Source organism: Cavia porcellus, unplaced genomic scaffold, assembly GCF_034190915.1.
Source record: "Cavia porcellus strain 051 isolate PalLab524CR breed Dunkin Hartley unplaced genomic scaffold, mCavPor4.1 scaffold_2, whole genome shotgun sequence".
Lineage (NCBI taxonomy): Eukaryota > Metazoa > Chordata > Mammalia > Rodentia > Caviidae > Cavia > Cavia porcellus.
Window position 1 is genome coordinate 45,723,453 of NW_026947485.1, and position 15,173 is coordinate 45,738,625.

At 34.5% G+C, this 15,173-nt stretch overlaps 1 protein-coding gene across 4 annotated transcripts in view; it reads right to left on the reverse strand.

The window, feature by feature from the left end:
* Nucleotides 1-15,173, reverse strand: part of Ptprz1 (protein tyrosine phosphatase receptor type Z1) — a 165,185-nt gene that overhangs the window by 64,610 nt on the left and 85,402 nt on the right. For all 4 annotated transcript variants that reach the window (XM_063241532.1, XM_063241528.1, XM_063241524.1 and 1 more), the window contains exons 3-6: nucleotides 8,967-9,146; nucleotides 7,690-7,841; nucleotides 4,985-5,080; nucleotides 4,493-4,559 (exon numbers count right to left, since the gene is read on the reverse strand). In XM_063241532.1, the coding sequence (XP_063097602.1) occupies nucleotides 4,493-4,559; nucleotides 4,985-5,080; nucleotides 7,690-7,841; nucleotides 8,967-9,146 (495 nt within the window). The remainder of the gene's footprint in view (nucleotides 1-4,492; nucleotides 4,560-4,984; nucleotides 5,081-7,689; nucleotides 7,842-8,966; nucleotides 9,147-15,173) is intronic.

The window sequence follows — 15,173 nt, forward strand, 5'->3', positions numbered from 1 at the left end:
AGATAGAGACAAGAGACAGGAAAACAAGAGTACAGACACAGGACCATATGGTCACTTGATTTACAATGGAAAAGTTAGTAGGTAGTGGGAAATGGATGGGCTTTTTAATAAATAATGCTACACTAATTGGCTATCTTTATAAAAAAAGTCAAAGTTGACTTCCTATCCCATATTATAAGAACAAATCAACCATAAATAGCTTATAGATTTAAAAGTGAATACAATAACGATACTTTCAGAGAAAAAACAATGAAAATTGTCTTTGTACCATTAAAATAGGTTCAAGTTTGTGAAATGGCACACAAAAACACTGCTCATAAAGAGAAAAATGATAAATTATGTGCGTGATTATCAAGATTAATAATCACTACTAAGAGTAAGAAGGCAATTTAGAGTAGAAAATATATTCTGAATACAAGATACACTTACACATTTACAGAGATATTCTCATATATATAGCAAATATATTTATTACAAATATATCTATTGAATATATAGCAAATTTATGGCATATATATATACAGACATATACATACATACAATATACACGTGTAGTATATGTGTTCTTGTACATGCATTGCATCCAGATCAGAGAACTCCTACAAAAAAAAATTGATAAAGCTTTCCTAAATGGGCTATCTGGCTTCAGACCCCTAAAATGATCAAAGTATATGTCTTCTTGAACAGTACTGTTTTAAATTTTGCATCTTTCCAACAGTGTTGGGCAATAACACTGTCTTCACCTCCAGCTCTCTGTGAACCAGCCCTCACCATATAAACAGCAGTTTACTTACTGGAAAGCTCTACCTCATTTGGTTTTGCATCCTCCTAACTATCCAGTGCAGTACATAAGCTCCTGGCTAGGACACTTAGGTCACTGAAAAATAATTCTTGAAGCCAGTCCAATCTAGTTACTGTAGTAAACAGTAATTTCATCCTTGCTAGAAGTATCTGAGGAGCTCCACAACAATGCTGATGCCCTAGACGTTATCCCAAATCACTTGAATTAAAGTCTGTAGCAGCAGGGCCTGGGCATCTGCATTTTTACAGCATCCCCAGGTGATGTGAATGCACAGCTAGGGCCTAAATCTCCAAATAAAATGAAGGTTTTCAAGGCTTTTGCTTTTTGAGTCACATCTTTAACAGTTATTATTAAGAATAAAAGGTAGAGATAGCTGGTTCCAGTCTGAATTAAAGAATGAATCTTAGAAATAGAAACCTATTTGAATTCACAGTATTTACTGACACAACTTAAATCTAATTTTAATTCCTTAGAAAGCTCAAATTATGTTTGGTTAAATGGATTAATCAGTAACTTCTAAAATACGTTCTGTTCTCTTCAAATGTCAAGATAAGGTTGTCAAAGTCAGACAAAGCGATGTTTTCAGGAACTAAGGTGAATATTTTTAATCTGTAAATATTTTCCAGTTTTAGATTTGTGTTGTTAATATCTGAAAGTTTTGTTACTAAATAACTTCCTTCTTAACTGTTAGTCGACTGCAGTTGTTCCTTTTTTCTGCTGAAGAAAAATGCCTTGTGGAAATGGGAGTAATAGAAAACGCTAATTAAATAAGGAGGCAGAGATTGACTCACTGCTGAGTTAGGCAGGAAATGACTGATGCTGGGATAGCTGGAGGCTTGGAGAGGGAGCGCAGAGGTGAGGCTTGACTAGTGCTGTAAAGTAGAGCACGTTCTTAAAATGGGGAAAGAAATCCAAAGGGGAGGAGATGAGGGAATCCGAAGAGAGAGATTTGATTTTCACTTTCCTCTCCCCAATGCAGAATACATTCTTCCTGTCTTTGAATTTCGGTAACAATCATCTGGTTTCCCTTACAGACATGTGAATAATTTCATAGTGTTTGAAATACCAATCATAAAATTATGTCCCAGATATCACAAAACTTTTCAATTACATCGTCATCTTTTGAGAAAACTGCATTATGGTTATCGGTGTACACACATACAAATTAGAGAGCTTCATCTGAATCACTTTCAGTCCACTGCTGCTCTTTGGGGTCAGCTGTTCATTCACACCAGGACCATTCACTTAAACTGACTAGTGATGAACAACTGATTGGTCAGATCTTTCCAAGGGGAGGTTGCTGCTGGGAGGAGAAAAATCAGGAAGCAGAGAGCCTAGGAGATTAACAATGGTAAACACTATTGTTTACCTGCCAAATCCCAGTACTTAGGACAAGGATATCCAAAATTCCTTGAGAGAATTTAAAAATATACAAAATTCTGGGCTGCATTTGAGCTTAAGTGAGCACCATAAAGTATACTTAAGAACACCCACTTGAGAATCAGTGAAGATATGTCTCTTCTTTGCAGTTAGAATGATTTCAACTAACATTTCTTTTTTTGTGGATGCTGCTTGGGGAATATTAATGTATTATCTTTGTTATCACTGAAAATCACCATTTTTCTTTCTACTCCAAGGAAAGAACAATACTGAGTACAAAACAGGTATAGTGGAAGAAAGGAAAGAAATTTGTCTCTTAAAAGACAAATATTACAAATTAACAGTCTCATTTATGATAGATTTTATAATCAAAATTATGAATACAGTGTGTTACGTGTTGTTTAATGGATAACTATCACATGGTGAACACAATGGAAGTTTGATAGTCCCAGAACCTCTCTCTCCTACAGTTACATGAGTCAGGGTTAACAACCCAGTGTTAGTATCTCTTGAAATCATCATATAGTGGTTCAAGGAATAGGAATATTCAGGATTTGTATTTGATACATTTTTTAAAAGTGTTGGAATTCAGAAAAGCTGCCCTTTTCAGTCTAGACAGTTTCTACTTTCTGATTCAATGAGATGGAAATCAGTGTTGCTCACAATATTGTGCTGATTTTCGCAATTTAAGTGAATGAAAGAAGATGTGATCTTCAACTTGGATTCGATTACACCTTTCAAGAGAGACAGAGAGCGAGAGCTAAAGAGCGAGAGAGCGAGCGAGAGAGAGGAAGAAAGAAAAAAGACAGAAGGAAGAAAAGAGAAAAGAAAAGAAAAGCAAAAGAAAAAAGAAAAGAAACCAAATTGAACTGCAGGAGTTCACATATTCCTGACTTCTGAAGTCTGGCCAATTCGGACCCTCACATGTGATGACAAAGATGAATCAATCCAAGGCAGGCTTCTGCTTTCAAAAAAAGGATCTGCATGAGTCTTTTTTTTTTTTCTGAAAAATTTCAGCTCCCCAGACAGGGATAATCCTTATTTTTGGGTCACAGAGGGCAACAGTAATATGGTTTGTATGAGTTCTTAATAAAAATAAAATAAAAGAACAGGTTTTGTAGTCTATTGTCAGTGTTGCCAAAAGCATTAGCCATGACAAATTACAAGATCCATAAGACAGAAGATAGAACAAGAAGGCAGAACAAGATTATAGACTATTGCATTTTGTTCTGTTTAAGCATTCACCTTCTTGTAAAAATCTTAGGCCCTTATATGAGAGAAGCAATTTATTAAGAAACCCACCAGTAAATAAACTTAACCTGAGTAGCAATTCTTTTTTTGCCTTATAATATGATTTTCATAAAAAACAATTTGCATATTAGAAGTTAGAATGTTTAAGGCATATATACTGCAGAGTCAGAATAAATACATTTTAAACATACAGTGTAATTTTCAAAAATAAATTCAGAAAATTTGTTTCCTAGTTATATTAATATTTCATGATTTTTATAATGCAGTTTTTGATAAATTGTACTTGTGTGAGAAGCATATTGAAAAGTGAGATTGCTTTTGTTAAAAAAAATGTACTTCTTTTCGTTTTTCTTCTTCTTTTTTTGGGGGGGGCGGGGTTTACTGGTGATTGAGCTTACAACTTTGCACTTACTAGGCAAGCATTTGAGCTGCTGAGCTAAATCCCTGGCCAAAATTTACTTCTTTTCACCTTTTAGAACAAGTGAATTTTTTTTTGTACTGTATTGTAAAAAAAAAAAAAAAAAAAAAAAAAAAAGTCATGCAATAAAATAGAATTTTTAAATTTGGGTTTCATTTTATTTTTATTTGATTTAATTGGTGGACATTTTGTAGGGGTTATATTTGCAAATATCTATTGTCTTGCTCATATGACATTTAATTGGTGAATCATCATATAAACTCATTTTTAATGTTGATGATATGATAAAAAGTGATTTAAAAACAAGCATCCAGGTTTCTTGCACTGAAAACAGCAAAGAATTTATTAGTGTTTTTGTTAGTCAGGGTTCTCCAAAGAAAAAGAATAAATAGGAGATGGATGACAGATAGATAAATAGACAGACAGATGGACAGAAATATGTGAGAGGACAAATAGAGATGGAGAGGATTTATTATGGGAATTGGCTCAGGAATTGATGGAGGCTGAGAAAACACACTTCACGGTATCTGCCTCCTGCAGAAGCAAGCACGCTGGTTTCATAGCTCAGTAAAAGTTTGAGGGTCCAAGAGCCTGAAGTGAAAGTTAAAATCCTAAAGGAAGACGCTTCTCTAGAGGCTTACCAAAACGACTCACGCTCTCCACTCCATCAATAATTGCTTTGTAATCCAAATTTTCTTCTATTCCAACCTGTTAAGAAGAATGCCATTTTATAATAGAAAAAATAAAATTTGAAATGTCATGATCCCTAGATATATAGTTAATATTTATATATAATTATATAGATAACATTTTATAGTTATATAGTTATATAGTTAACATTATAAAGTTAACCTATATAACTATATAGTTAACATTTTGCATGTAAAAAATGAACAAATCTGCACACTTGCAGAACAGCTTGTTCCAATTGAAAGAATCCCACCCTATTAACAAGTTGGAGTCCCCTTCTAAACACACCAGCCAAGGGTCAGTATCTTTGAAAATGACCACCAGTTGCCACTGACTATGAGTTCTTCTACTTATAACAAAGTATGGCATGATATTTCACATCAATATTCCATGAGATTTTTTTAATGAATTAAGTTAGTTCTAAATCTTTATGTGATGATTACCTCAAATAAAATAGACAAAGCTCTTAATCTCCCTTTTCCTTTAACTGCTTCCTCAAAACTTGAAAATCGGTCCACATCAAAGCAGTAGATTTGCATCTATAAATGCAACAATAATACTTTTATTATATATAAAAGCATCACCAAAGTAGACAAAGCGACAATAAAATGAACACCAATAAATTATAAATGAAAAATCCTATACACTGTATAATTCTACATTTTGTATATTTTCAAAATATTTTACCAGTTATCAGGACACCAAAATACAAATTATCCTTTATCATCCTAATGCAGGAGAAAAAGATAAAGTTAGACATATCTAGAATAACAATTACTACTCTGAATTTTTTACCAATGAACATCATAGGAATAATTTACTAGAGTAATTTCATATATAAATTTATATGAAAACAAACCAAAAGTTATTTTAAGTATTTTGCTAAATTTTTTCAAATATAGGGTTTATTATTTCTTGAGTACGCATGTTTTTCTTGATAGTTCATGATTACTACTTTTGGATATTATCATATTATGCTCTACTAATACTGAAATTCTCAAGGACTCTGTTCTCACCAAAAAATTTTCAAGAGTTTTCAGTTTCCTATTTCAATTCTCTGGTCTTGATGGGAAGCTAAATTTGCTAATTTGTTCCTCAGTCCACGTATCTGTCTGTAACTGCCTCTGTTCCTACTGATAACTTGATGCTCCACAGGTCATGGGTTTGCAGTTCAAGTAACAGAGCTGGGTAAATGCACACTTTTAGGCAAGAGCAGAAAGTCTTTAAGACTCTTTCAGGGTGGTTAGTATGAAAAATTGAAAACCATCTCTTGTGATTTCAGCTGAGCCAATGTGACAGAGAAGACAGATGAGATGGGAGGAAGTGGTGGTCACACTCAGGGGATTATGAGATTGCACCAAAAGACTGGGCTCGAGGCAAGGGAAAGCAATTGAGGGCCTTCAGCTGTCCAGGTAGAGGGGTAGGGGTCGGGCAGGGATAGAAACTGGAGAGAGACCATCCCAGTGACACTTGGTAATCTGTATAAGCAACAATGGTGGTGTGGATTGTTTTCTGTCTGCCCACAGCATTTGTCCTGAGAATGAAGTCTTTATTGTGTGATGTATAAAATCAGGGGGAAAAATGAAGTGCAAGTCAAAAGCACAAGAAGGTGCCTTGGGGTTTCTGCCTGCACAATCGAATGGAAAGTATTTTTCAAAATAAATAGCAAACAAGTAACTCTTCTGAGAAACAAGTTGAGAAGTTTTTGAAATACAAAAAGTGAGGTTTTGTGAACAAATTCTTTAGTACTGATTTTGATTGTTTGGCCTTTTGTTAATTACTGCTTTTTAAAAAAATTGTAACTTTGTTTAAATAGATAATATTGTGAGAAAGCAAAGCACTTCACTCTAAAGTGAAATGTTACCTGCTTAAGTAGCTAACTCGTGTTTCTCTTGACAAACCAAATTTTTAAAATGTGATTTTCTTTCTTTTGTATTTTAAATACAAAAGCCTCGAATTACAACTCATAAATGTGAATGTGCTAATTAACATTTTTAAATAAGAATTTTTACCCATTCAAGAGATAATTAAGACAGTCCACCCCCTCTTTTGGCATCAGGGATTGAATTCATGACTTCACGCTTGCCAGGCCAGAGTATATGCTGTTGAGCTAAATTCCCAGCAATTTGTATTGTCCAGTCTCATTTTTATTATTAACTACTGGACTACACAGTGAGCCTGTGTTTGAAAAAAGTTTTTTTTTAACGTCAAACATTAATATGACAGGCATGGTGGTACACCTCTGTAATCCCAACATCTGAGAGGCTGAGGCACAAGGATAATTAACTTTGAGCCTACCTTGGGGAATTTAATGACTTAGGGTGACACTGTCTCATCAAAGAAAAAACACTGGGAATATAGCTCAGTAAAATGCCCCTTGGTTCAATCTCCCAGCATCAAAAGAAAAAAAAAGCATTAATATGATGAAATTTTGGTGTATGTACACAATCAAAAGCATAATTTTTAGAAAGCCTATCATAGTTTATCATAAGGTATTTAATTACTTTTAAACAAATGTTTCCATGTAATTTTTAATACAGCTGCTACAAACTCAAAGCATGAGTACTGAGAATACGTCATTTAAAATTTTTTATTGTTGTTTTTATTTTTGAGACAAGATCTAACTATGTAGTTCAGGTTGGCTTTAATCTCATCCCCTAGCCCAGGGTACCCTCAAACTCACAGCAATCCTTTCACTTCAGTCTTCTGAGTTCTGGGATTAAAGGCATGTGCCACCCTGTCCAGGAGAAATCTTGAAAAAGTCAGGCTACTTTCATACCAATTTAAACTCTCTCCAGAAGTCTGAAATGTTTATTTTGTATTATAATAATATTTATTTTATTAAATTTAAAACTTAAGATTTTTCTCATGATAGTCAAAGAAATTAGGTCAAAGTATTCTCTAGAATTTTATGAAACATTTACTCATCGCATTTATGGATCACCCACTACAGTATGGGACATTCTGGGTACCATGAAGTGTAAAACCAATGAAGCATCTTATGCTTGTTGAGCTTAGTTTAAAAAGGAAGGTAGTTCTTAGTTCAGTAATCAAAATTTAATCAAAGTATAACTACGAATTCAAATTACATGCTAAATAAAATCTCAGTGATTTACAAATGAAACTGAAACAAGTGGAACTGAGTCACCTCAAGTGGAAATTTCTGTCCTTCTAAACTGTGTTCTGATCCATCAGATGACATATTGCATTTTCCCCAGTGAAAAGTTATTTTGCTTGCTTTGAACACCATTTCTGAAAGTCCTCCACTAAGACGATAATCATTAGTGATATTAATTTCCACTATAATAGAACAAAAGAAAAAATGATGAAATTTCCTCTAAGCATTTGAAAGTCAACATTATAAAAATCAACTAACCTTTTTCTCTTTAAGGTACATTAGGAAAATCATAAACAAGTTAATTTAGAAGCTCAAGCTTGTATTCCTGCATAATATACTTAAAGCATCTGATCACCGTAAGTGTACAGGAAGCCCCAAACCGTAACTAGTGTGTATCTTTGAGTGCAGAAGACAGTCTTCCTGTTGACAGGTGAAGACAGTCACCTGTTGGGTGTCCCCAGTTGACCCTCTCTCTAGGGCTCACTTCCCTCAGGTACTCGATGGCAGTGAAGGCATGGAGTACAAAGAGAAAAACAGAGGTCTGAACGGAGTCTTTGCTGGGAGCACCTCCATCTTCCCGCCTCCAGCCTCTTCCGACTCCTTATCACACTGCTGCTTTGCATCTGTGCTTGTTCCTGTCCCAGGCTTCATCAGTGACGGTCCAGAGCCTGTGCCTTGGGCTGGGTCAAGGATAAAGGGAAGCCCAGTCCTACTGAAGATGGTTCAGCCATCCCAGGTTTGAATGAACACTGAGTACGTGTATTTGAAATACAGTATCAAAGATGGAAAGGTATCATTTTCTTAAAACTATTTTGTTAATGTATAATTTACTGAAATTTAAAAAGATTTTTTATGCATTTTTTAAAACAGCAACCTAACAAGCATTTCATAAAGATAGTTTAGCATTTCAAACTATTGACCTAGGAGGGTAATTTGTTTTGTTAAATTTAATTATAACTTGATTACATTTTTCATATCCAAATACTGAATACTGTATAAGGCTAAGAAGCAAAGATCAACTATAATATCCAACATATAGGAATCCTGATTGGCTGGAAAACTACCAGTGATGGTGTTATTAAAGCCACATTATCTATAATTATAGAGTATCTTTATCACATCTTTATGGGGCGGCCTCATTGTTATAATGGAAAGCATTGGCCATTTAATTTTTGTGTAAATTTTCAAAGTATTTGTAAATTTATGTCAATAATCTCTGTTCAGTTCATAGTAAATTATTCAAAGGAAAATGACTTATTCTAGGTCTGAAAATCTTATTAAAGGCCAAAAGAATGCAAATACTTCACCTGTCTTCCCAGTGTTGTGAATGAATGTTTTCTCCAAAGATGCCTTATCCCAACCTAGAAACTTCAGTTTCTTCAGATTCACATTGACTTGAGTAAGATCTTCATCAATATTGATAGGAGATTGCTTTGGACTATTACATGTTGGATATTTCTTTCCCCAGTTTTTTTGATTCAGTGCACCTAGAGGGAAAAAAAGAATAAGGAAGCTAGTTTCTAAAATTATTACACGAAAATTAATTTTGTATTATAATTTATGTAGACATTGCATAAAAACTAGTTACAATAGTAGGAAAATTGGAATATCTTTGCACTAATTCATAAAACAATTATGACTACATTAGACTGTTTAATACTTTTGTATTAGTATATGTTTGCAATTCACAATAAATGCATCCATCATGAGGAACTGGCACATACACATGTAACGTCCTCATCACTTTCCTTCCTCTTCCTCTCTCCTATTCACCTTCATTGCCTGATCCTCTTTCCATTTCCCCAGTTTATCCCATTTCCTGCTTATCATATATCTCTTATTTTGCTCTTTAACTTACTGATACTTTTGTTTTCTTTATCCATTACTTGTTGATGAGCATGTAGCCCACTTTCAGATTTAGCTATAGTTAGTTATGTCATTTCAGATTCTACATTTTCATTACATGTAGAATCTAATATATCCTACCATATATATACACCAAGTCTCATTGCTAACAGTAAGAAAAAACAAAACTTTCTATAAAGATTTTTGCTTACAGTGAATGTAAACCACACTACTTTATGTTGATTTAGTTTCATGCCTTCCTGAAACCCGAAACCCTCTCCTTGTTTCACCAGATTAACAACAAAGAGTATTAAAAACAGACATGTCCTATGTATTGTTTTAAACACTTGAAATGTTGTGTATCCAAGCCTTAAATTTTTCTCTGGTTAAACTCTAGTATTTCATTACAAAAACAGTCAAATTTTTGCAGCACATATACTTTTGAATGCTTCACTTTAAGAAAATGTGAATGAGTAAGGTTTAAGTATCACATGATCAGATCCTGGGGACATTATAAGTAAACAAATCTTTGCTATAACTCTAGTGTATGCTATCATTGTTATATGATAAGCAAAACAATGAGGTCTAACTCTAACACAAACTCAATCTAAAGCCACCTCTCATAATATGGCAAAACTAATCTGCATAATTTAGCCCACAAAAGAAATAATATTGGTCATATCATAAAACCACTTATGTATTCAGAGAAAAGCTAGGTAACATATTCCACAGTGAAATATTTATTGAATACCTGAATACATACTAGAAACTTACTTTATTTTGAAAGCTGGCTCTATTCCTAGAGGGTGTTTGCTTACAATGTACTTCAAATATGTACGATTATGCATATATTGTCTTCTAGGAATAGTTTTAACGATTTGAGTAACAAGATGGTGATTTCTCTTGTAAGGTACTCTGGCTTGGTGACAAAAACACTGCTTATTTGGCAGAGAGCCAAACTGCAGACTGAATCAGTAAGGTCATTCTCACTGCTGACATTTTAAAATACAACGCATTTCAAGCCCAGTTAGTCACACAACTGAGGTTCCTAGACACATGAAATTTTAATTCTCTGATGATACAGCATGGAATGTATTATGCAGAAGCCTGCTCTTCTCCATCATGCTTCCATCTCCACATGGATTCTAACTGGCATCTTTCTTTTGGAATAGCAAGCTTGAACTCTTGACTTCTACTCTTCTAGAAACTCCTCCTAAAGTTCTCACCATCCTTTAAACTTGGAAGTCAATTATTTGCTTCTGATTCCCCTTCAGAGCTCTGATAGGTCTGCCTTCAAAATCCATCCTAGGCAGACCATTTCTCTTCTCTATCATTGCCATTCTAGCCCGAGTCACTGTAACCACTTGTCTATATTTTGCTACAAGAAGCATCACCCAAGAGAAGATTATTAGGAGAGTCAGGGCCTACCACACCCTTATAGAGTCAGAATCAGTATTTTAAAACAATCCCCAGGCAATTCACAAGCATAAAATTTTGAGATCGGGCTTAGACATCCATAATGCTTTAACTGGTCTATAACTTGGACTTTTGCCTTTTCCATAATCTTGTACCTGCTTATGTAATAAATTGAAATTTTAGATAGACACCCTCCCCCAAAGTCCCACTCCCTGGTGTATATGCCTGCATAATACCCTCAGTTTCAGGATGGCCAGAACTCTGCATGCAAGAGGAGACTAACTTTTCATTAGATCCCACTGTATGACAAAAGTACTGGGGAAACTGCTGATGTGATTGCTATGGAAAATCCCCTGGCAAGTCAGAAAGAGATTTCAAGCATGAAAAGATTCTCCTGCTGATCTTGAGGATCCTCTACACTGGGGAGTTGTTGTGTGACCAGGTCCTAAGGGCCAATTCTAGAAGCAGAGAGTGGCTCCCAGACTTTCTGCCATAATAAACAACAATCTGGAGCAATGGTCCTACAATCTCTAGGAAATCAATTCTGCTAACAACCTGAATAATCCAGGAAGAGAACTTCAAGCTTCAAATAACAAATGTTGAAGTCAGATTTGTGAGGTCCCAGGCAAAGAACTCATCTAAGAAGGCCCTCTTCTCCAACTCCTGACCCTTAGAAACTTTAAAATAGTTAAGAAGTATATATTGTTTTAAGTCACTGTAGAGTGGTATTTTGATTTGTGAACACTTTTGTTTGCAGACAATTTGGTTTGCAAACAGAAAGACCTGGCAAAAATCTGTTTTTGTTTGTGAACTCTGCATAGAATGATGAATATGACTGTGGCCACCTTTCCCACAGGACCACAAATGTGGCCATGTTTTTCAGATTTGTGGAACAAATTAAGTTCATGAACCAAGGTACTGCTGCATAAGCAGTAATTTGTTATGAGTAGAATAAAACCAATTTAACTCAGTGACTAAAATAGTATACATCCAAGCTCAAGTATCACTGTTTGACACAAATCTTTTCAGTGCTTTCCACGTCACCAGAAATAGAAAAAATAATTCTACCAGGGGCTGGGCTAACAAATCCTATGTGGTCACCATTCGTGTTCTTTTTGCTCTCATTTCCTACCACGTCAGATTGGGGATCATACCGCTGTAGACACACTGGCTTCCATTCTGCTTTTTGAGTATTGAGGAGCAATGCTAGAACTGGTTTTCAGAATGCCAAGTCAATGCCAAGTCTTTCTCAAATGCTCCCCCAGATATCTACAAGGTTCAGATGGCTCATTCCTGCTTTCATTGTGGTCTCTGCTCAAGTGATCTCACCAGAAAAACTTTCTGTGAATAGTTGATATAAAATACACTTCCTCCTTTGGTCAGTCTCAGTGCTCTATCCTTCATTTATTTTCCTTCTCTTAATATATTATTTCTTTATGTATTGATTCAATACATCATCATCTGTTTTTAAAAGGTACATAGTAAGGTATTCAACAAATATCTGTGGAAGGAAACAAAAAATGATGGCCCTTTTTGCTTTTATGACTTTGAGATCCTGGGGATCAAACATGAAGACATAAAAATAAAATCAAAATGACCAGTTAAAGAAACATTTCTAATGTCGAATATAAGTTTCAGTTGACCATTATACCACAATTAAGTTGAATAGTTTCTACTAAATTTCTGCAGAAGGACATCAAGAAAGACCTAAAGTCTGAAATCTGTGTTAACTTCATTTAGAACTGCTAGATAACTGGGTTTGAAGTACATGCAAATTACAGATTGGGGGTCCAGTTTAGAATCTCTACTAGATCATGATTCTGGCTAAGTAAATCTCCTTAATTTGTATAAATAAAGGCAAAATGAAAGAGTTTTCCTGTGGAAAGAACTATAAATAGAAAAGAAAAATGTTCAGAAAAAGCAAAAACCTAGGGTTCACATGCAAAGCACTCTAAAAGGCAGCTTCTTTAGAATCAGATGGATCAGTTATAGCAGATTATAAAGCTGATTTACCCATTTGCAGAATTTAATCCTGAGAATTAAGATAAATCTTTATTTGCATATCTATACATTGTCTTCCATTCATTAACTCACCTGATTCAGCAACACTCTGATAATTTATTTTGTCTTTTTCCTTTTTATTGGTACCGGGGATCAAACTCACGACTGCCTGTTGTAAGGCAGGCGCTTATGCCGCTGAGCTAAATCCCCAGCCCCTCTGATAAATTTCTTGTGCCTATGTCTTTAGGAGCATTTAACATACTAGATTTTTTCCCATTAACTTGCCTATTTCCACTATGTGTGACTGCCAAATTCTGAGATTGGCAAAGAGTAAAAAGAAATTAAATGTTTGTGAAATAGACTTTGTGCTTCAAATGTACATATTCAGTATGTGCATAGTACACACCCTATGTTTTAAGCAGAATTAAAAGCAATTCCAGACTCCGTAGGGGTTATGAAAGAGTTCAGGTTTGCTTGTTTGCTTGCTAGCTGGCAAGTCCTTTACATTCCAGAAGGGTGTGTGTGTGAGTTATGTGTATGTGTATGGGTGTGCACGCGCATGTTTAGGGACTAAGTAAATTCACAAATGCCAAAAGTAAAGATAACGTTGAAGCAAAGTAAACAAAGACAGCAACAGCATACTAATACAGACCTTAAAGGATGAATAGGCTTTTGATACACAGAATTCAGCACATACTGTGTTGAATGATGAGCATAAACAAACTCACAGTGGCAGAAAAGTTCAAACAAAGCTTGGAAGTCAGTAGATTAGCTTACACTAGTGAGCAGAGAATGGATGCCAAGGAATTCTACAGAAGGAGATGAAAAGTGATCAGGTGGACCCCAGTCTACTACTAGGAAGTAAGGAGGTGTTGGCATGTAAGACAGATCAATCTCTGCCACGTCAGAGATTGTGTGATTTTTATAGCCTCCCTGTAAGTGTCTGAAATACAACATGCCCATGTATTATTCAGGCTTTAATTTCAGTATCTTAGAGCCTGGGCACTTATTGGTTACATAAACATCCACTGAAATAATGAATGCTTCAGGAAAATATCTATAGTTACCTAGTCTTCCATATTCACATGCTACACATACTGGCCAATCAGTGTTCTGGAGAGGAACTCATTTTACAAAATGCTCTGGGTAGGAAAATATTAGTTCATCAGTCATTAAAACAAACATCTCATGAAGAAAGTTAAAGTATAAAATAAGGAGGGAATGAATAAAATAATATACCAAGCTAAGGTTTTTAATATTTAGAGTAAAAGATACAAATGAAAATGAAAGAAAAATATCACCTTCCCATTCCTTTTTCTTTTCTTTTTTATATTACTTTTTTGGGTGGGTCCTGCTTTTAAATATATGGGTATTATAATTAAAGTCATAATTTTGTATATTATTTTAATATTATATAAGTTCCTCAGACAGTATCCACTAAAAATTCCTAGAAATATGAGAAAAATTCAAATATTGATTTAATAGTAAGGCTATCATAAATTATTATTTAATACGATTTGAATTTGTAGACTTAGACCTGATCACTAAAGATATATTGTTAAAAACAGATTGCTTTTAATCTTAATAATTTAGTACTCCAGATTTTGTTCTAAGAAAGTATTTGTGTTTGTACATATTCATATATAAAAATATAACAATGAAAATTTAAATAAAACATTGAAATGAAAGACTGTAGTAACATCTGTAGGAACTAGCTTCATTCAGGATTCTCTACACTGTAAGCCAAGCAACTCTACATTGTTAGTGGGAATGTAAATTAGTACAACCACTATGGAAATACGTATTGAAATTTCTCAAAAAATTAAAACTCCACATTTCACTAAACTCAGTTCTTTATCATGTCTCTTCCCAAAAGAGTTAGAGACATTAGGGTGGTGCATGTACCCCCATGTTTATAGCAGCACAACCACAACAGCTAAATCTTACAAGTGCCCTTTAAATGAATGGGTATGAAATGTATTTACAGACAAGATAGTACTACTGTGCCATAAATAAGGATAAACTTAAGTCATGTGCAGAAAAACGGATGCAATTTGAGACCACAATGTTAAGCAAACTAAATCAAACATGAAAGCTTAAATATCTCATATTTTATCTTATATGAGAAGTCCAAAATCCAAAAAAATTAAAAAGCAAAATACAAGATAGTAGGAAACAGGAAGACAGATCTTTACAAAGGGGAGGGGACCAAGAGATGGAAAGAAGAGGAGGAAAAAGTGAATTAAAATACA